Raw genomic sequence first — 21,828 nt, 5'->3', positions numbered from 1 at the left:
TGCAGAGACCTTTGCTCCGTACCCACTCAATCTCCTAGCAATTGCCTCAAAAGGTTCATATAATTTATTTTTAAAAACCATGTTTTTTGGTTGCTGGTTAGGGAGTAAACTCTTCATGTATTAAAACTAGCATAACTAATACCATGTTCTGTAGCATTTTAGTTGCTATGTATAGAATTTAGCACACCAACTACTACATGTATAAATTATGAGGGAATTGATGCATTATTTTATGCCAAGTAAAAGATGGAATAACTAAGTCCTGCATAATTAGTTCATACATTACTATTACTACCATCCAAATGACCCCTTACTTCATTATGTTGTGGAATTCTCAGGGCTCAGTTGGTTTTGAGAGGTGCATTGGTGTCCTGTATTGCTGTCCAACAGTGGTTGTGATTGAGTTTGTTTGTTTCCTCTTAGTTCAACTAGAAGGAAAATTTTAAATTTGGGTATTCTTTCGTTACTACCTTGTCGTGCACCTTTGTTAGTGCTTAGTTTGAATGAATAAGCTTGCATCGCGGTAATAATTCCACCCAACACAACCAATTTTTCACTTCCTTTCCTTGAGCGCCAATTTCGTTCTCGAGCCATCCTCTTCCTCAAAAGGCACATTTTCATTCCCAAAGTACCTATATGCATCATCCAAACTCCAATTATTAGATCAATACTTCACAATCATCATAAGTAGAGTGTATTTAACATGATGTATCACCTAAAAGTGGTAAAAATGCAAAGAAAATAATGTGTTAAGATCACATGTAAATACACCTAACATCATATCCCTCTAGAAAAACTCCAAGACATATGATATGCCCTTCTTTTTATCTAGACATAAATTTAGCGTTTATAAAGTCTTAATAATATACCAATATGGGTTGTAGTGCACTGATGTGAGTGCTTCACCCTTAACCAGAGGTCTCGGGTTCAAGATCTGGGTTTGGAGAAAATTTTGTTGGGAGCATCAACCCTGAATGGGCTCTGCAGTGCACGATCCGAATTTTGTCGGGGCTCCAATGTGGGCTCCGAACACTCTGGTGGGGAACCAAAAAAAAAGTCTTAATATAATTATTAAGTTAACTTATAATAATAGGTAACCATACATAGCAAGGTTAATATGAAAATCTAAAAAAACAAAACTAAATATACTGAGCTTTTTTTACGTTATCAATATAAATAACTTAAATCCTTTATAAATGGAAGGAGGACATATATATATATATCAGCCACAAGTCCAGTGTCCCTTTTGTATTTCTCAATGGACACTTTTCATCAACAAACTAACATACCTAAAGAATTCATTTATCCCAAAGAAGACCTAATACAAGCACAAGAAGAGCTAAATGAGCCAATAATAGACCTAATTGGAGACATCAATTCTGTGTCCATGCTTGTCAAAACAGCTTGCTTGAACCACGGATTCTTTCAAGTTATAAACCATGGAGTTGATTCTAAATTAATTAACATGGCTCATGCTCATGTCAATCACTTCTTTAAGCTTCCATTAGAAGTAAAATTAAAGGTTCAAAAACAACATGGTAGTTTGTGGGGTTATTCAGGTGCCCATGCAGAGAGATTTACTTCAAGATTGCCATGGAAAGAAACATTATCCTTCAATTTTCATGAAAATGGTGGCTCTAATCAGAGTGGTATTGTTGTTGATTTCTTTGAATCTTCACTTGGAATAGAATTTGAACAAATGGGGTAAGTTTTCTTTGCACATTTTATGTTGAAATTGATGTGAGGATAGTATCTCTGTTTGCACTACTAGAAAATAAGGAATCAGATAAAATTTCGTAGCTAAACAGTAAAATTTATATGTTAATCTCATTTAGCTACGAATTAATGATAGACAAAATTTCGTAGCTAAACATAAAAAATTCTATATTAATCTCATTTAGCTATGAATTAGCGTCGAATTAGAAGAATATTCATTAACTTCGAGATACTTAACATATTTAATTCCATGTTTTCTAGTAATGTATGGGATATCCAAAGTTTTTATATTTGCTTATATTTACTACTTATTATGTATTTGTGTTTGAATTATATATTATCGGTATAGTGTGAACAATTTCTATGTCATCATTGCAATTTTTAAAGTTACCACATTATGTTTGCGATGATTCTAAATTACGACATGTTAATTTAGATTTATTTAATTTGTTAATGTAAAGATTCTACACACTATCCATATACAAAATTTAGTATTTAACTATTATTTCATAAAAAAAAAATTATACATCATTTATTCATTTTACATGAAAATAAAATACCAAATCAACCTATTACTGTAGCTGATCTAAAATATATCATGGAAGATGAACAAATAAATTGCCTCAAGGAACTCCAATATATTTAACATATATATATATTTTATAAACTTGAGAGGTACGTATTTTCTCAGACTAGTTTCTCCTATGTCATCTAAAGTACTTGATATTATCTAGTAGAAACTAATTTACGTTTCAGGTACGTGAACAAAATTTCATATTGATAGTTGATAAGATTGGAATGATACACAAAAGATGTAAAGAGACTCTTAATAGTGTAAGTATTTTGGGAAAAAACGCACTGAATTGGTATCATAAGTTAAAGGAAGGAAAACCTAATCGACTTAATATATGTAAACCGATAATAATGTAAAGAATTTCTTGTATGTCAATATGTTTTAAATAGCAAGTAATCTGTCTTATTTTTTGAAGTCGTTGATCCTACTTTTATGGATTTGTCACTTGTGATTATCAACCACATGACCATTCCCCTTCCCCCCCTACAGATTGGTGTTTGAGAGATACTGCAAGGAAATGAAGAGAGTAGGACTTGTAATCATGGAGATACTTGGTATAAGCCTTGGTGTAGAAAAATGTTTCTACAAAGACTTTTTCAAAGATACAAGTTCTATTATGAGATGTAATTTCTATCCAACTTGTCAAGATCCTAATTTAGTCCTTGGAACTCCACCTCATTGTGATCCAAATTCATTGACAATTCTTCATCAAGATCAAGTTGGAGGATTGGAAGTCTTTGTTGATAACAAATGGAAATCAGTCCAACCTAGGCATGATGCACTTGTCATCAATATTGGTGACACTTTTACGGTGAGTCCTAGGTTAAATTTTTCATGATCTAGTTCAAAAACTTCTTTTTTTAAAAAAAAAACTAAAAAAATATATGCTATGACAAATCAAATGTCAATTATGAAATTAAACATCAATACAACAACAACAATCCAGTGAAATCTGACTAAGTAGCTAAGGTATGGGAGAGTAGAGTGTGCGCATACCTTACTATTACCTATGGGAGGTAGAGAGTCTGCTTTCTATTATACTATTTAAATTATCAAGAATATCTAGATTATTAGAGTTTTTGTAAGAACTAGGGTCAGATAATTGCTCCAAATAATGTAAAAAACATGTCATGGCTACAATTTCTGATTTAGTATCATATCAAATAAAAACAAAATTAGGTATTGTTTGATAAAGACAACACGTATGTACGTGATAACTTTATAAAGATAATTTTAAATTTAACTAGTCATTGTAAAAATAAATTGTACCTCCAAAATAGGGCTAGCTAGAATGAAGAGAAGAGGTTGTGGAACACAACATGATAGGAACAAGCTAAAGTACTATAATCTAATGCTTGCAACTTCACCTTTCATCTCTTAGGTACGTTTAAGGTTTTATAGCATGTTTGGCCAAGTTTCTACGAAGTTAAAAGTATATATATATGTACGTTTATCAAAATAAAATAAAACAAAATAAAGAGTAAATCGAATAGGTATATGTTAATTTAACAAGCATATATATATAGAGAGAGAGAGAGAGTGAGTAGTATGACTTAAACCCTACTAGAAAATAAAAAGATCAGTGACGGATAAATCTATAGCTAAACAACAAAAAATTCATGCTAATCTCATTAAGCAATGAATTAGTGATATATTATAACATAATTAAATTACCGCAAAGATTACTAACAAATTCCGTAACTAATTTTATGTAGTATATCATATGCATATAAAATACTCAGATATGTAGTAGATAATACATGTAATATGGTCAAAAAAATTTGAATTATATTGTGTTGTTTTAATTAAATTGCAGGCATTATCAAATGGAATATACAAAAGTTGTTTGCACAGAGCAATAGTTAAGACACAAGTTGAAAGGATATCTTTGGCTTTTTTCTTGTGTCCAAAGGAAGACAAAGTGGTGGTACCCCCACAGCATCTTCTTGTCTCCAACTCAAGAATTTATCCGGACTTCACATGGTCTGATTTGCTCTATTTTACACAAAATCACTATAGACCTGATCATACTACTCTACAAAACTTCACTCTTTGGTTCCTTTCTTCTAAGCAGCCATAGCAAAAAATAAAAACAAATTAAATGTATATCTACTTTTTGTTCCTTAGCTTCTATATAATATAATATAATATAATATATATAATATGATTGTGGGCATATTATATTATATGAAACTTCTACTACTTTTAGTTTGTTTAGTATTGACCTGCGACTAAATTAAATGAAGAGATGTGATTGGTCAAGAATTTATATAATTGATTCATTCTGTTACATGACCCATTCTCTTGGAAGTCCACAGTTATGTGTGTCTGGTATGAAGAAAAAATAATAATTTGGAAAATGTTTTCTAATTTTCTCATATTGATTGGCTGAAATGTTTTTCAAATCAACTTATTTTTCTCAATTTAAGAAAATAATTTACCTCCAAAAAATGAGAAACATTTTCTTAAACTCTTTTTCAACCTCACTGCTCAACTTTCCACCCTAACTCAAGTCTCTGATGCCGAGTTTTGATACTAATTTGAGAAATGACTCATAATTCTCGATTTAGGACCTGACTCCCAACCTCGATTCGAGACTCAATTCCCTCGTTCGAATTGGGGTCGAATTTTGGGTGTCGGATTTTGGTTCAGAAGTCTTGTCTCAATTTGGATCTTGGATCACGAATCGAGAGTCAAGGTCAGGTATTGGGGTTGGATCTTGAATTGGTCGTTGGGGTCGTGTCCATATTTAAATGTCGGGTCCCAGATTGAATGTCGAGTCCCGAATCGAGAGTCGGGGTCATGTTTTAGGTTAGATCTCAGGGGATGGATCGTCGGGGTTGTGTTCTGATTCAGATCTGGGGGTCGAGTTTCGGTTCTGATTCAGATCTGGGGGTTGAGTTTCGATTCAAATGTCGGGTTTCGAGTCGAGTGTCAAGGTCGGACCCCAGATTACTCGTCGGGGTCGCGTTCCAATTAAGGTGTCGTTGTGTCAGGGTCGGTCTGGAATTGGTTATCGAGTTTGGTTTCCGAACTAGAAATTATTTTCCGTATTTTCTACCCTCTAGCAAAAAATAAAAGATATTATCTGAAAAATATTTTTCATTCACCAACCAAACATAAGAAAATAAGTTAGAAATCAACTTATTTTCAAAGAAAATATTTTCTCCTTCGTACCAAACTCCTCCGTCCAACAATAGTTGTCCACTATATTATTTTGGAATGTCCAACAATACTTGTTCACTTTATGAAATCAATAAATAATTTTACACTTAGTTCCTAATTTAGCCTTATTATTAATTATAATCATTTCTCTATTACATTTGTCAATACATTGTATTTATTATATATAAAGGGTATATTAATGTAGATTACCCTTTTATTTATAATTTCTTAAGAAGTGTGTAAAATCAATAGTAGACAAATATTGTTGGAGTAACTATTATAAATGTATATTTAATTTTACACATTTTTCATCAAATTTCCAATTCCGCCCCTAAGGTTACGTCTAGAATTACATCAATTTTGTCTGAGTTCACAACTGGAATTAATATTATAGTACTAGATGACATTTATATATGCATACAAAAAATAAGAAGGCATCAAATATGTACAGCTTACTACTTGATATGGTAGCATATATAGGACCACCTTAGCAGGGGCGGCTCTAAAAAATCAGGGGCGGCTCTAAAAAATCGGTGGCCTAATATCAAATCCGAATGGAGGCCTTAAATTCAAATATATATTTTTTATGAAGTTTATCATAGCCAATTATTTAATCTTTCTTGAGACATAGTATTTATAATTTGTCGAACTTCTATTACTTATTTACTCTTTTATGAATTTTTTTTTTTCTACAAGTAATACTCGATATTTTTTTAATAAAAATACGTATAACCTATTATTTTTTTTTTAAATGAGGCCCACAAATTTTGTGGCCTAAGGCAATTTCTTTTTTTTCAAAGTTGTAGAGCTGCCCTTGCACCTTAGGAGGAACTCCTTCGCTGTTTAGAGGATTGGAATTTTTATTAAAAAGATTTAAAATATAAAAAAGTAAACACACGAAAGCGGTAAAGAGATTTCAACATACAATATATTTGAGTGAAATGTAGAGTTGGTACTTGGTAGTTAAAAAATTACTATAACTAATGACTACATTCAATATGAAATAACTTCAATATTATTTTTATATTAAAATATTACTCAAACACACTTCTCATACATCTTTATATGTGTATAAATATTACTGTGAAATAAAAAAAAATCGACTATTAGGATGTAAACTAAAACATATGGCCACGTGAGTTTGTAATATTTTGTGTTGAGTTTGCATATTTTCAATTTTTTTTAAAAACTTAGTTGGATAGTACTGATTTTTATAGCGAAGAGATGTCAATCGATTCTTGAATAACTCCACCATTGAAGAGAACTACATAAAAGCCCCTTTAAGAACAAAACGAGAATTGAAAAAAAATTATAATGCTTAAGCTAAATTTCAATTAAATACTGAGTGAAAAATACAAAAAATATAAAAACTCATAACTTTTCAAAGAAAATAGACATTTGACCAACCTCGAATAATCCAATGAGAGGAGGCCCTTCCATATGGAGCCAAAAACTAGCCGATATTCTAGGCAGAGTACGACTAGATTTAGTACTGCTGCATGAAATGGATTTTAACTTATTGTCTATTTTCTTTGTTTTAATTTGCTTATTTTAATTTAATACAAAAAGAATTTTTAAAGACGAATCGTGTAATGTTAAATTAAAGGCAAAAAACATACATTTTATTAGTTTAGAAGCCAATTACCCCCTTCACGTGATTTTTCAATATTACGGATCTGACTAAAATTTTGGACTTCAAATCGCTCCAGATAAATGTATCTCGAATACATGAAATCAAAATTTGATATGATTTATTTGAGATACACTGAATCCAAATAGATTCACATGTAATTTGACTCTCTCGCTAGCCGCGTTTCCTTATCTTGCTCTACTCTCTCCTTATGTATTTCAGTTTCAGAATAAATCTGGTATATATCTAGTATCTTAGATACATGTATCTAATATGATTCACATGTAAGTGAGATACATAGATTAACTCACTCGCCTCTCTCCCTATTTCAACAAATTTGATAACAAAAATACATGTATCTAGCCTCTAGGTGTATCTAACTTGAAATTGAGTATGAAATTATAATTAGTGAGACAATATGTAATTATTTCAAACTATATAAAGAATTAGTAAATATAATACGAATATTTATATACTTAGATAGTTTTTCCTTAAATTAAAAATATGTCAAAATCAACCTAACCCATCCACTCGTATAAACCACGTTGCATAGGTGATGTGATCATCTTTCCAACTTCCATCACTTTTCAACTATGGAAGGAACAAATTATTGCATGTACTAGTTAGCACACATAAATCATTAATTCACTAATCATTAGTAGTAAAAATTACAATTAGAATTTAAGAAAAAAATTCACTCTCTCATAACAGAAAGTACGCTAATGCCCTTACCGTCTAATTTTTGGGGTGTATATATTCTTTAGACTAACGGAGGAACACGTGTCTCAATCTTAAAGACCTATCCAAATTTTATTTGTTTTTTACCTATAATTAAAAGACCCACCCAAGAAATTCAAAACCCACCCAAATAACTTGAAACCCACACTAATTATAATCCAAAACACCCCAAAAACTGCCATGGAAATAAACCTAGGCAAAGATTAAAGTGTTCAAATTGACTGAGATTTCTGACAAAGTTCAAATCTTCTCAACAATTTAGTCCTCAAAGTGCTCACTTTATATTTATTTTTTGGAGCATTTCGATTTTTGAATTTGTCTTCTCATTTAGTGATGGGTTTTTAGATCTGACCTGATGATAGTATGTTGTTGAGATTTTTTATAAAGTTTTGATATTTTCATCAATTTGGTCTTCAAAGTGTTCCATTACTTCTTTAAGCATATTAGGGATTGTAATTTGTTGATTGAAGTATAGTAAATTCTTACCCTAAATTTAATATTTTTTTCTTGGAATTTGAAAGTTTATTGATGTTAATTTTGTTTTCGATTTGATTCTTTGATATGCTTCAGTGTATTGCTTTTCATTTGAGATGTATGATGTTGCCAAAATGCTCATTAATCTTGTGGTCTTGATCATGTCATATGAAAATTAAAATTTAAGAGTTGCTAAAAAGAGAAACGTTCTCTTTGAAAACGTTTTTTTTAAAGAAAAAAGTCAAACAAATTACTCCTTCCGTTCCTATCTACTGTCCCTATTTACTTATCAAATATTTCCTGATTTAATTTCCCTTTTTTCTTGTCATTTCTGACAAATCAAGAAAGGACAATTTTTTTCTTCCTATTATATCCTCAATTTATTAACATTGAATTAATGTTTTTGAAAAATATAGTGCGTAAATATATTTAAGTCTATCAATTAATAAAAATAAAATAGTAAACTCACTATATCCATTATTGTTTTCTTAATAGACATGTCAAATCAAAATTTGAAAAATATAGTGCATAACTTTTGAACTTCTTTCCCACAACACCATAATCTTTTTCTTTTTGGTAAGGAACTAAAAAAGAGCTATAATGTCAAACTTAAAATTTAATTTATAACCTTAAAAGGCTAAAATATACTTTTGAACTCCCTTTACCACTTATACTAGAACTAGTTTAGTGTACGTGCTTCACACTGATATAGTATGTATATAGTATACGTGAAAATTCCCCTTTGGTTTCATATACGGATAGTTAGCCCTCCCAAACAGGCTCAAATCTAAGGTTTCCAGACGATTTGCATAGCTTTTGAAAAATCATCAACCACTTACACTGAAACCACAAAATTTTTATCATGTACCAGGTACAAATATGAGGTGGCCGACATTACTTGTATGAGGCTCTACTTATATTGTGCCAAGTGGAAAGTTGAGTCCCATTTCAGAAAATGGCCCAAATTCCTTGTGCCAAGTGAAAAGTTGGGTCCCATTTCAGAAAATAGCCCAAATTCATTTTTCTCTCTCTTCTTTTCAACAATTTTTTCTCTTTCTTACTTTTTTTACTTCTGTTTCTTTGATTTTTCTTTTCCAATCATTGTTCCAAATTTTCTACTTCCATACTTTAATAATTTTATTCATGGAAAATATGAAATCCAAAAAATTTTACTTGATTCATTCTATTTCTAACATTTTGATATTATTTTTTCATCTCAAAATTAATTATTTATATTACTAAAAATAGTTAGATAAAATTATTTGTTAATTTACAAAGATATAATTAATTACAATTTTTCTATTTTATTATAACAATTATTTCTTTTTGAAAGTGTAAATAAAATTTATAAAGTTAAAAAAAATAATTAGGTGTAAATTAGTAAAATTTTTATTTTTATTTATGATTTCTTAAGAAATTTGTAAAAGGAAAAGTAGACTATTAATATGAAAAACACAGAAGGTATAAAATTAATTTGTTATTTTATTCTTCTCAACAATTTCAAAATTCCAAAAGCACTTAAATCCATCAAATACTCTTCAAAAAGAAAATATAACGGAAAGAGCATCAATGATCTTGACAAACAATTACATAAGTTTTGATACTATTTTCATGAAATGCAAAAACGAAAAGCATCCATAAACACCTATATAAATACTTATTCTTTCCGTCAATTTATACGCTTGAAATTCAAGCTAGGTGAAATTTAATAAATATTTTATTTATCTACTTTCCTTACACGTTTCTTAAGAAATTATAAATAAAAATGATGATTTTATTAATTTATTCCTTAAAACATAATTTTTGCGACTTTACAAATTTTATTTATATATTTTTTTAAATTACTTATATCTTGATTTTATAAACAGAAAATTAAATACAAATAACTATTTATTATTATATAATATGAATTTATACATAGAATAGAAAAAATAATATTAGAATAATAAAGTAAAAACTTATATAATGATCATAAAAATTAAATCAAAATTCACTACATAAACAGGAAAAACCATAAACTAATTAGATCAAAAAACAAAATTAGATTTGGTTAAAAATCTTAAAGAAGAAAAAATATTTGAAAACAAAAAAACACAAATACATTGAATAGGGGCGTAAACAAAAAAAAATGGAGGAGGAAACTCTAAAAAATGTCACTTTGTCAGCTTGGAAATGGCAAATGGCAAATGGATCCCATCAATATCCATTTGTCAATCAAATGCCTCATACAAGTGATACTTTTTCTTTTACAAATTACTTAAGAAATTATAAATAAAATAATAATTTTACTAATTTACACCTAATTATTTTTTTCAACTTTATAAATTTTATTTACACTTTCAAAAAGAAATAATTGTTATAATAAAATAGAAAAATTATAATTAATTATATCTTTGTAAATTAACAAATAATTTTATCTAACTATTTTTAGTAATATAAATAATTAATTTCGAGATGAAAAAATAATATCAAAATGTTAGAAATAGAATGAATCAGGTAAAACATTTTGGATTTCATATTTTCCATGAATAAAATTATTAAAGTATGGAAGTAGAACATTTGGAACAATGATTGAAAAAGAAAAACCAAAGAAAAAGAAGTAAAAAAAGTAAGAAAGAGAAAAAAATTGTTGAAAAGAAGAGAGAAAAAAAAGACTTTGGGCCATTTTCTGAAATGGGACCCAAATTTCCACTTGGCACAATATAAGTAGAGCCTCATACAATAATGTCGGCCACCTCATATTTGTGCCTGGTACATAATAAAATTTTTCTCAAACTTAAAATTTAATCTATAACCTTAAAGGCTAAAATATACTTTTGAACTCCCTTTACCACTTATACTAGAACTAGTTTAGTGTACGTGCTTCACACTGATATAGTATGTATATAGTATACGTGAAAAGTGAAAATTCCCTTTTTTGGTTTCATATACTGATAGTTAGCCCTCCCAAACAGGCTCAAATCTAAGGTTTCCAGACGATTTGCATAGCTTTTGAAAAATCATCAACCACTTACACTGAAACCACAATATAATTACAATTGTAACATGTCAACTTAACAAAAAGTAAAAATAAATAAAGAAATAATGGAGGACACTTTTCTCTCCAAATGCTTACATAATCTTCTGCTTTATTATCTAATTTATTGCAAATATTTTGGCTTGCAATCACTAACCCATATGTTATACACACTAATGAAACAGCACTATACATGTGGAAAAATGAGGAGTTTTCAAGTGTAAAACAGGATCAGCTGAAGATAAATGTGCTGATTACAGAGATTGGCACCTGATGCTCCCCAAAGCACAAGAAACTTCAGCTTCTAATCCTGGACAGTGGACACCATCACGCTTACGGCTTACCTATACAGTCTAAAGTCAAACTAAATCACAAAAAGCCCCAAATATGATATATGCAAGCTCAAGAGGTATCTGCACAATATTACACAATTCTTATATTGTTTGTGCTTGAAATAAAATAAAACTATACAGCAACTACTGAAATAACTTATGAAGAAAAAGCTTTTGCATCAATAGATGTGTTTCTTAACTAAAAGATATGCTATGTTAGGCAAGAGGTAATAATACAACAATATGTGACAGCATCCTTAAGATTTCGATACTGAAAGTAGAGGTGAAAAACTCAAGAGTGTTGATGAATTTGCTTCTACAATATTTTATGTTAACCAATGTATCAACTCTGTAGTACCTAAACTAGCATGAATGATATTTTTGACACAGAAAGATCAGATTATAAGGATTCATATAACAGCTAAACACTGGTATGTTTGTGATTTATGAGACCAAAGACAATCAGTCTTCAACCACAAAGGACTCATCACAAATCGCTGGTCACCAGAAATGCACTCAATATGTAAAATTATGCAGTAAGAATGCTCATTACATTACACTAGGGCATTTAGGATTGTAAATGAGAAAGTATGGGGTGATTAAATAGTAAAGAGACCAATCATCAATAGTCGGCAGTTTCACTGACTCTCTCACAGCACCAAAGAGAATAACTTGACACGTAAAAAGTTATTCATGAATTTCAAGTTAGCAGAGCAGCATACAAAATGGATACTTAGATAAAGCGAGTAAACTATAAGATAGAATAGGCTATTTGTGATGGTTAAATGGATACTTACATCAAAGGAATAAACTTTCCAAAGGCTAGGCTATTTGAGGTGGTTAATGATATATCTTAGAAGATATGGGCATAAAAAGAACTAATGTTGATTGTATGAAGTTCCATTCCACGATTACTTAAGAGTGGTGAAGGGGACTAGAACAAGCAATCAATATATACTTTTTTCTATAAGGAACAGCCGGTGTATACAAAAACTACGTATGAACCCTTCACCTCAAAACCCAGTTTGTTACCCAAATTCTCAAAACATCTATTATTCAAATCTAGCTCATTAAAACACCTTTTCACCCCAAGAGCACTCTCAGTCTTTCACTAGGTTGTCAAAGTTAGAATTCCCTAGATTTACTAGGAAGGATTTCTAAGCTTGGTGGTATAAGGTGGAACGAGTTTTTTTGATGAAGTTCGCCCTCATCTGAAGGTGGTAGTGGTATCATTACACTTCGATGATAGTGCTCTCCAGTGGCATCAGACCTTCATGAGGAATAGATCACATCTTCCGCCTCCTACTTGGGAGGAGTATATTTTTGCTTTGGTTGATCAGTTTGGGGGGTAATATGATGATACCATAAGTTAACTTGTTTCATGAATCAAACTGGGGGAGTGATTAAGTTTCAGGAATCCTTTGATAGAGCCATGACTAGGATTCATATGGATCCTAACCATGCTATCAACATATTCTTAAAGGATTGAAGCCAAAATTTAGTGATGTTGTATGAATTCATAGACCTTATTCTTTTCCAGAATCAATATTCTTTAAGCAATCGATAGACATGAAGAGTTCTCCATCATTTCCTAACTCCAATAATAACAGATCTACTAACTTGCCTTGGATGACAAAATCAAGAGATAAGTAATACATACAAGGTGGCTTTCGAAGGGTTGAAAAAGAAACCATAGCCTTGTTGATGAAGATTGATGAGAGGAAATCACAACTAGATAAGAAGGGGCCTGGTAAGGCACAGTTTCTGCCCCAAAGAGCAGAGGAATTGGGAAAAACAAGTTGGAAAACCTAAAATCCAGCTTGACTGAAGAAGTGGAAGGAAACAGAATCTGAGTTTAACTTTTAAATGAAAGTTAATCTGCTGACTGGAATGTAAGAGGGTTGAACAACCAGAGCAAGAGAGAAATGGTGAAGAGTTTAATGCAAAAACGGAAGGCGCGTGTCTAATGCTTTCAAGAAACAAAGATCAGCAAGGAAGTTGAAGTAATGGCTAACCAATTATGGTCATGCCGATGGATGAAGTGTGCTTACCTGGAAACTGAGGGTAGCTGTGGGGGGGGGGGGGTTCTTATGATGTGGGACAATAGAAGCTGGAGTGGCCTCTAGTTGAATCTGGGCAATACTCCATTACTTACGAGTTTGTATCAACTCATAACTTCTATACCTGGTACCTCAATGGAGTGTATCAACTGAGAACCATCTGTGATGGTCCTTGGGTCACCTGACTTTAATACCAACAGAACTATGGAAGAAAGAAGAGGACAAAATCTCTTTTGTTATGTCTGACTTCTCAACGTGGATACAAGAGATGGAATTACATGACCCCCATTTACATTGGTGGAATCTTTTCTTGGTTTAGAGGCCGTAATCATCCAAGTGCAGCTAAGCTAGATAGATTCATATTCTGTATGGAATGGGAAGAAAAATTCAAAAATATCAAGCAAAAGTTGCTACCTAGAGTGCTCTCTCACCACTGCCCTATCATGTTAGAATGTGGAAACTAGGAGAAGAAAAGGTCAAATTTCAAGTTTGAGAACTGGTGGCTCAAGGTGGAAGGCTTCACTGATCTGATTCAAGCATGGTGGAATGAATTCTTGGTGGAAGGATGCCCAAACTACAGACTAAATGTTAAACTAAGAATGCTCAAGGGAAAACTCAAGGAATGGTGCAACGCAAATTTTGGGAAGCTGGTAAATAAGAAGAATAGTTTACTTGAAGAATTGGCTGAAATTGATGAGTTACAGGGAGCAAGAGATTTGACTGAAGATGAAATGAAGGTAAGAGCCACCATAGTAGTGGAGTTGGAAGAGCCGGCAAAAAATGAAGAATCAAAGTAGAGACAAAAATCAAGAGTATTATGGAAAGAAAGGAATGCTAAATGTTCTGGAGATAAGAGTAACAACATTCAGAAGATTATAATGAATAGCGTTAGCCTTATGTATTTTAGGTGTAAACAAGATATGATGGGGGATACTGAACTTTTTGTTGATTTCATAGGCAATTTGTAATCTCTCTAGGGGTAGTTTTTATATGCTTTGATGAGATAGTAAGTGGCCTATGCTCATCATTATTTGATGATGAGACTTTTGTGACAGTTACCCTTATCTCAAAAAAAAAAGAAGAGAAAAGTTTGAGCCCTAGTTATGTTATAAATATGATAAGAAACATCAACCTGAACATGTGTGTAAGGCCAAGGCACATTTATTCTTATTGAAATTGGAAGTGGAGGTTGTATAAGAAGTAGTGGAGGAAGAAGAACAGGTTAATGTGGAATGGATGGCAAAGGCGCATGAAATCTCTATTGATGCTCTTAATAGGACAAGTGGTTATACAACATGGAGGGTTGCTGGTTATTGCCAAAGAAGACCTTTCAACATCTTAATTGATATTGGCTCCACTCAAAAGTCACAACTTCCTTGATAGTGCTTTAGTATCTAGGATGGGCTGGAAGGTGGACCCTTATCAGCTCCTTCATGCAAGCTTGGCAGATGGGAATCCAGTGCCAGTATCAGGAATTTGCTAGGGACTAGAATGATTACTGCAATGCATTGTATGACGTGGTTTTGGGAGTGTAGCAACTATGTGACTTAGGGGACATCTTGCTTGACTTTAAGAAGTTGACTATGTTGTTTGAGCATCAAGGTAAACTGTTTTCACTAAAGGGTGTGGTATCTTAAATGAAGAGAAGAGAAAGGGTAAAGAAGAGAAGAGTGAGCAGGATCAAGGAAAAGAACCAGTAGTGGTATTGCAGGAATATGAGGAGGTATTCATGGAACCAAAAGAATTGCCTCCCTTCATATGGCAATTTGATCATATCACATTGAAGGAAAGGTCCAACCCCATCAATACAAGGCCTGATACAACACATTTGTAACACATTTGCACATTTGCTTTTCTATTGGTGTTGGTAGGCAAGAAAGATGCCAGCTAAAGACTGTGAAAATTACAGCACTCTAAATCATATTACTATCAAAGACAAATATCACATACTTATCATACAAGAGTTGTTGGATGAATTGGGATGTTAATATGTGTATTCAAAGATAGACCTCAGATTTGGGTATCATCATATTATACTGACACCACCTGATGTCCACAAAACTTACTTTAGGACACATTATGAATATCTAATCATGCCTTTTGACCTAACTAATGCTCCTTCTATCTTCCAGATCTTAATGAATCGTGTCTTCAAGGAGTAATTGAGGAAGATGGAGGGTTCTAGAATTATGGAGAGAGTGTCATGTCAGGTTAAATTTACCGTTTTGCCCTTGGTCGTCCTCCTCTTCATGTTTCTATAAGCGTACCTCACTCTTAAGACTTATGAAGAATCATATGATTCATTGTTGTTGGGGTTGGAGGAATAGAGATGGAAGAACTCGATTCTTCTATTAAGAAGGGTTAGAAAATCTGGAGTCTATTTTGTGCTAATGAGGAAGATGGAGGGTTCTAGAATTCTGGAGAGAGTGTCATGTCAGGTTAAATTTACCGTTTTGCCCTTGGTCGTCCTCCTCTTCATGTTTCTATATAAATATATATATATATATATATATATATATCAGCCACAAGTCCAGTGTCCCTTTTGTATTTCTCAATGGACACTTTTCATCAACAAACCAACATACCTAAAGAATTCATTTATCCCAAAGAAGACTTAATACAAGCACAAGAGGAGCTAAATGAGCCAATAATAGACCTAGTTGGAGACATCAATTCTGTGTCCATGCTTGTCAAAACAGCTTGCTTGAACCATGGATTCTTTCAAGTTATAAACCATGGAGTTGATTCTAAATTAATTAACATGGCTCATGCTCATGTCAATCATTTCTTTAAGCTTCCATTAGAAGTAAAATTAAAGGTTCAAAAACAACATGGTAGTTTGTGGGGTTATTCAGGTGCCCATGCAGAGAGATTTACTTCAAGATTGCCATGGAAAGAAACATTATCCTTCAATTTTCATGAAAATGGTGGCTCTAATAAGAGTGGTATTGTTGTTGATTTCTTTGAATCTTCACTTGGAATAGAATTTGAACAAATGGGGTAAGTTTTCTTTGCACATTTTATGTTGAAATTGATGTGAGGATATGTATCTCTGTTTGCACTACTAGAAAATAAGGAATCAGATAAAATTTCGTAGCTAAACAGTAAAATTTATATGTTAATCTCATTTAGCTACGAATTAATGATAGACAAAATTTTGTAGCTAAACATAAAAAATTCTATACTAATCTCATTTAGCTATGAATTAGCGTCGAATTAGAAGAATATTCATTAACTTCGAGATACTTAACATATTTAATTCCATGTTTTCTAGTAATGTATAGGTTATCCAAAGTTTTTATATTTGCTTAAGATTTTATATTTACTACTTATTATGTATGTGTTTGAATTATATATTATCGGTATAGTGTGAACAATTTCTATATCATCATTGCAATTTTTAAAGTTACCACATTATGTTTGCGATGATTCTAAATTACGACATGTTAATTTAGATTTATTTAATTTGATAATGTAAAGATTCTACACACTATCCATATACAAAATTTTAGTATTTAACTATCATTTCATTAAAACAAATTATACATCATTTATTCATTTTACATGAAAATAAAATACCGAATCAACCTATTACTGTAGCTGATCTAAAATATATCATGGAAGATGAACAAATAAATTGCCTCAAGGAACTCCAATATATTTAACATACATATATTTTATAAACTTGATAGGTACGTATTTTCTCAGACTAGTTTCTCCTATGTCATCTAAAGTACTTGATATTATCTAGTAGAAACTAATTTACGTTTCAGGTACGTGAACAAAATTTCATATTGATAGTTGATAAGATTGGAATGATACACAAAAGATGTAAATAGACTCTTAATAGTGTAAGTATTTTGGGAAAAAATGCACTGAATTGGTATCGTAAGTTAAAGGAAGGAAAACCAACGACTTAATATATGTAAACCGATTATAATGTAAAGAATTTCTTGTATGTCAATATGTTTTAAATAGCAAGTAATCTGTCTTATTTTTTGAAGTCGTTGATCCTACTTTTATGGATTTGTCACTTGTGATTATCAACCACATGACCATTCCCCCCCCTACAGATTGGTGTTTGAGAGATACTGCAAGGAAATGAAGAGAGTAGGACTTGTAATCATGGAGATACTTGGTATAAGCCTTGGTGTAGAAAAATGTTACTACAAAGACTTTTTCAAAGATACAAGTTCTATTATGAGATGTAATTTCTATCCAACTTGTCAAGATCCTAATTTAGTCCTTGGAACTCCACCTCATTGTGATCCAAATTCATTGACAATTCTTCATCAAGATCAAGTTGGAGGATTGGAAGTCTTTGTTGATAACAAATGGAAATCAGTCCAACCTAGGCATGATGCACTTGTCATCAATATTGGTGACACTTTTACGGTGAGTCCTAGGTTAAATTTTTCATGATCTAGTTCAAAAACTTCTTTTTTTTTTAAAAAAACTAAAAAAATATATGCTATGACAAATCAAATGTCAATTATGAAATTAAACATCAATACAACAACAACAATCCAGTGAAATCTGACTAAGTAGCTAAGGTATGGGAGAGTAGAGTGTGCGCATACCTTACTATTACCTATGGGAGGTAGAGAGTCTGCTTTCTATTATACTATTTAAATTATCAAGAATATCTAGATTATTAGAGTTTTTGTAAGAACTAGGGTCAGATAATTGCTCCAAATAATGTAAAAAACATGTCATGGCTACAATTTCTGATTTAGTATCATATCAAATAAAAACAAAATTAGGTATTGTTTGATAAAGACAACACGTATGTACGTGATAACTTTATAAAGATAATTTTAAATTTAACTAGTCATTGTAAAAATAAATTGTACCTCCAAAATAGGGCTAGCTAGAATGAAGAGAAGAGGTTGTGGAACACAACATGATAGGAACAAGCTAAAGTACTATAATCTAATGCTTGCAACTTCACCTTTCATCTCTTAGGTACGTTTAAGGTTTTATAGCATGTTTGGCCAAGTTTCTACGAAGTTAAAAGTATATATATATGTACGTTTATCAAAATAAAATAAAACAAAATAAAGAGTAAATCGAATAGGTATATGTTAATTTAACAAGCATATATATATATATAGAGAGAGAGAGAGTGAGTAGTATGACTTAAACCCTACTAGAAAATAAAAAGATCAGTGACGGATAAATCTATAGCTAAACAACAAAAAATTCATGCTAATCTCATTAAGCAATGAATTAGTGATATATTATAACATAATTAAATTACCGCAAAGATTACTAACAAATTCCGTAACTAATTTTATGTAGTATATCATATGCATATAAAATACTCAGATATGTAGTAGATAATACATGTAATATGGTCAAAAAAATTTGAATTATATTGTGTTGTTTTAATTAAATTGCAGGCATTATCAAATGGAATATACAAAAGTTGCTTGCACAGAGCAATAGTTAAGACACAAGTTGAAAGGATATCTTTGGCTTTTTTCTTGTGTCCAAAGGAAGACAAAGTGGTGGTACCCCCACAGCATCTTCTTGTCTCCAACTCAAGAATTTATCCGGACTTCACATGGTCTGATTTGCTCTATTTTACACAAAATCACTATAGACCTGATCATACTACTCTACAAAACTTCACTCTTTGGTTCCTTTCTTCTAAGCAGCCATAGCAAAAAATAAAAACAAATTAAATGTATATCTACTTTTTGTTCCTTAGCTTCTATATAATATAATATAATATAATATATATAATATGATTGTGGGCATATTATATTATATGAAACTTCTACTACTTTTAGTTTGTTTAGTATTGACCTGCGACTAAATTAAATGAAGAGATGTGATTGGTCAAGAATTTATATAATTGATTCATTCTGTTATATGACCCATTCTCTTGGAAGTCCACAGTTATGTGTGTCTGGTATGAAGAAAAAATAATAATTTGGAAAATGTTTTCTAATTTTCTCATATTGATTGGCTGAAATGTTTTTCAAATCAACTTATTTTTCTCAATTTAAGAAAAATAATTTACCTCCAAAAAATGAGAAACATTTTCTTAAACTCTTTTTCAACCTCACTGCTCAACTTTCCACCCTAACTCAAGTCTCTGATGCCGAGTTTTGATACTAATTTGAGAAACGACTCATAATTCTCGATTTAGGACCTGACTCCCAACCTCGATTCGAGACTCAATTCCCTCGTTTGGATTGGGGTCGAATTTTGGGTGTCGGGTTTTGGTTCAGAAGTCTTGTCTCAATTTGGATCTTGGATCACGAATTGATAGTCAAGGTCAGGTATCGGGGTTGGATCTTGAATTGGTCGTTGGGGTCGTGTCCATATTCAAATGTCGGATCCCAGATTGAATGTCGAGTCCCGAATCGAGAGTCGGGGTCATGTTTTAGGTTGGATCTCGGGGGATGGATCGTCGGGGTTGTGTTCTGATTCAGATCTGGGGGTCGAGTTTCAGTTCAAATGTCGGGTTTCGAGTCGAGTGTCAAGGTTGGACCCCAGATTACTCATCGGGGTCGCGTTCCAATTCAGGTGTCGTTATGTCAGGGTCGGTCCGAAATCGGTTATCAAGATTGGTTTCCGAACTAGAAACTATTTTCCGTATTTTCTACCCTCTAGCAAAAAATAAAAGATATTATCTGAAAAATATTTTTCATTCACCAACCAAACATAAGAAAATAAGTTAGAAATCAACTTATTTTCAAAGAAAATATTTTCTCCTTCATACCAAACTCCTTCGTCCAACAATAGTTGTCCACTATATTATTTTGGAATGTCCAACAACACTTGTTCACTTTATGAAATCAATAAATAATTTTACACTTAGTTCCTAATTTAGCATTATTGTTAATTATAGTCATTTCTCTATTACATTTGTCAATACATTGTATTTATTATATATAAAGGGTAATATTGTAGATTACCCTTTTATTTATAATTTCTTAAGAAGTGTGTAAAATCAATAGTAGACAAGTATTGTTGGAGTAACTATTATGAATGTATATTTAATTTTGCACATTTTTCATCAAATTTCCAATTCCGCCCCTAAGGTTACGTCTAGGATTACATCAATTTTGTCTGAGTTCACAACTCGAAATTATAGTACTAGATGACATTTATATATGCATACAAAAAATAAGAAGACATCAAATATGTACAGCTTACCACTAGGACCACCTTAGCAGGGGCGGCTTTAAAAAATCGGTGGCCTAATGTCAAATTCGAATGGAGGCCTTAAATTCAAATATATATTTTTTATGAAGTTTATTATAGTCAATTATTTAATCTTTCTTGAAACATAGTATTCATAATTTATCGAACTTCTATTACTTCTTTGCTCTTTTATGAAAAGTTTTTATTTTCTACAAGTAATACTCGATATTTTTTTAATAAAAATACGTATAACCTATTATTATTTTTAAAAATGAGGCCCTCAAATTTTGGGGCCTAAGGCAATTACTTTTTTTTTTTCAAAGTTGTAGAGACGCCCCTGCACCTTAGGAGGAACTCCTTCGCTGTTTAGAGAATTGGAATTTTTATTAAAAAGATTTAAAATATAAAAAAGTAAACACACGAAAACGGTAAAGAGATTTCAACATACAATATATTTGAGTGAAATGTAAAGTTGGTACTTGGTAGTTAAAAAATTACTATAACTAATGACTACATTCAATATGAAATAACTTCAATATTATTTTAATATTAAAATATTACTCAAACACACTTCTCATACATCTTTATATGTGTATAAATATTACTGTGAAATAATAAAAAATCGACTATTAGGATGTAAACTAAAGCATATGGCCACGTGAGTTTGTAATATTTTGTGTTGAGTTTGCATATTTTCAATTGTTTTTAAAACTTAGTTGTATAGTACTGATTTTTATAGCGAAGAGATGTCAATCGATTCTTGAATAACTCCACCATTGAAGAGAACTACATAAAAGCCCCTTTAAGAACAAAACGAGAATTGAAAAAAAATTATAATGCTTAAGCTAAATTTCAAATAAATACTGAGTGAAAAAACAAAAAATATAAAAATTCATAACTTTTCAAAGAAAATAGACATTTGACCAACCTCGAATAGTCCAATGAGAGGAGGCCCTTCCATATGG

At 31.4% G+C, this 21,828-nt stretch overlaps 3 protein-coding genes across 4 annotated transcripts in view; 2 read left to right on the top strand and 1 right to left on the bottom strand.

Annotated features, from left to right (window-relative positions):
• The window catches only part of LOC125809192 (uncharacterized), a 511,850-nt gene that overhangs the window by 118,836 nt on the left and 371,186 nt on the right, over positions 1–21,828 (bottom strand). The gene's annotated exons all lie outside the window — the stretch shown is intronic.
• Positions 1,259–3,187, top strand: LOC125809443 (gibberellin 20 oxidase 2-like). Its single transcript, XM_049489078.1, has 2 exons — positions 1,259–1,704; positions 2,780–3,187. Exons 1-2 carry the CDS (start codon positions 1,259–1,261, stop codon positions 3,126–3,128), a joined length of 795 nt encoding a protein of 264 aa, XP_049345035.1. The 3' UTR covers positions 3,129–3,187.
• LOC125809169 (gibberellin 20 oxidase 2-like) lies at positions 16,251–19,401 on the top strand. The gene is made up of 3 exons (XM_049488826.1): positions 16,251–16,705; positions 17,779–18,100; positions 19,108–19,401. The coding sequence occupies exons 1-3, from the start codon at positions 16,260–16,262 to the stop codon at positions 19,369–19,371; spliced, it is 1,032 nt and encodes a 343-aa protein (XP_049344783.1). The 5' UTR covers positions 16,251–16,259; the 3' UTR covers positions 19,372–19,401.

This window comes from Solanum verrucosum, unplaced genomic scaffold, assembly GCF_900185275.1.
Source record: "Solanum verrucosum unplaced genomic scaffold, falcon-dt-bn FXZP01000062.1, whole genome shotgun sequence".
NCBI lineage: Eukaryota > Viridiplantae > Streptophyta > Magnoliopsida > Solanales > Solanaceae > Solanum > Solanum verrucosum.
Note: the sequence above shows the minus strand (reverse complement) of the source record. Positions and strands in the feature narration are given on the sequence as shown.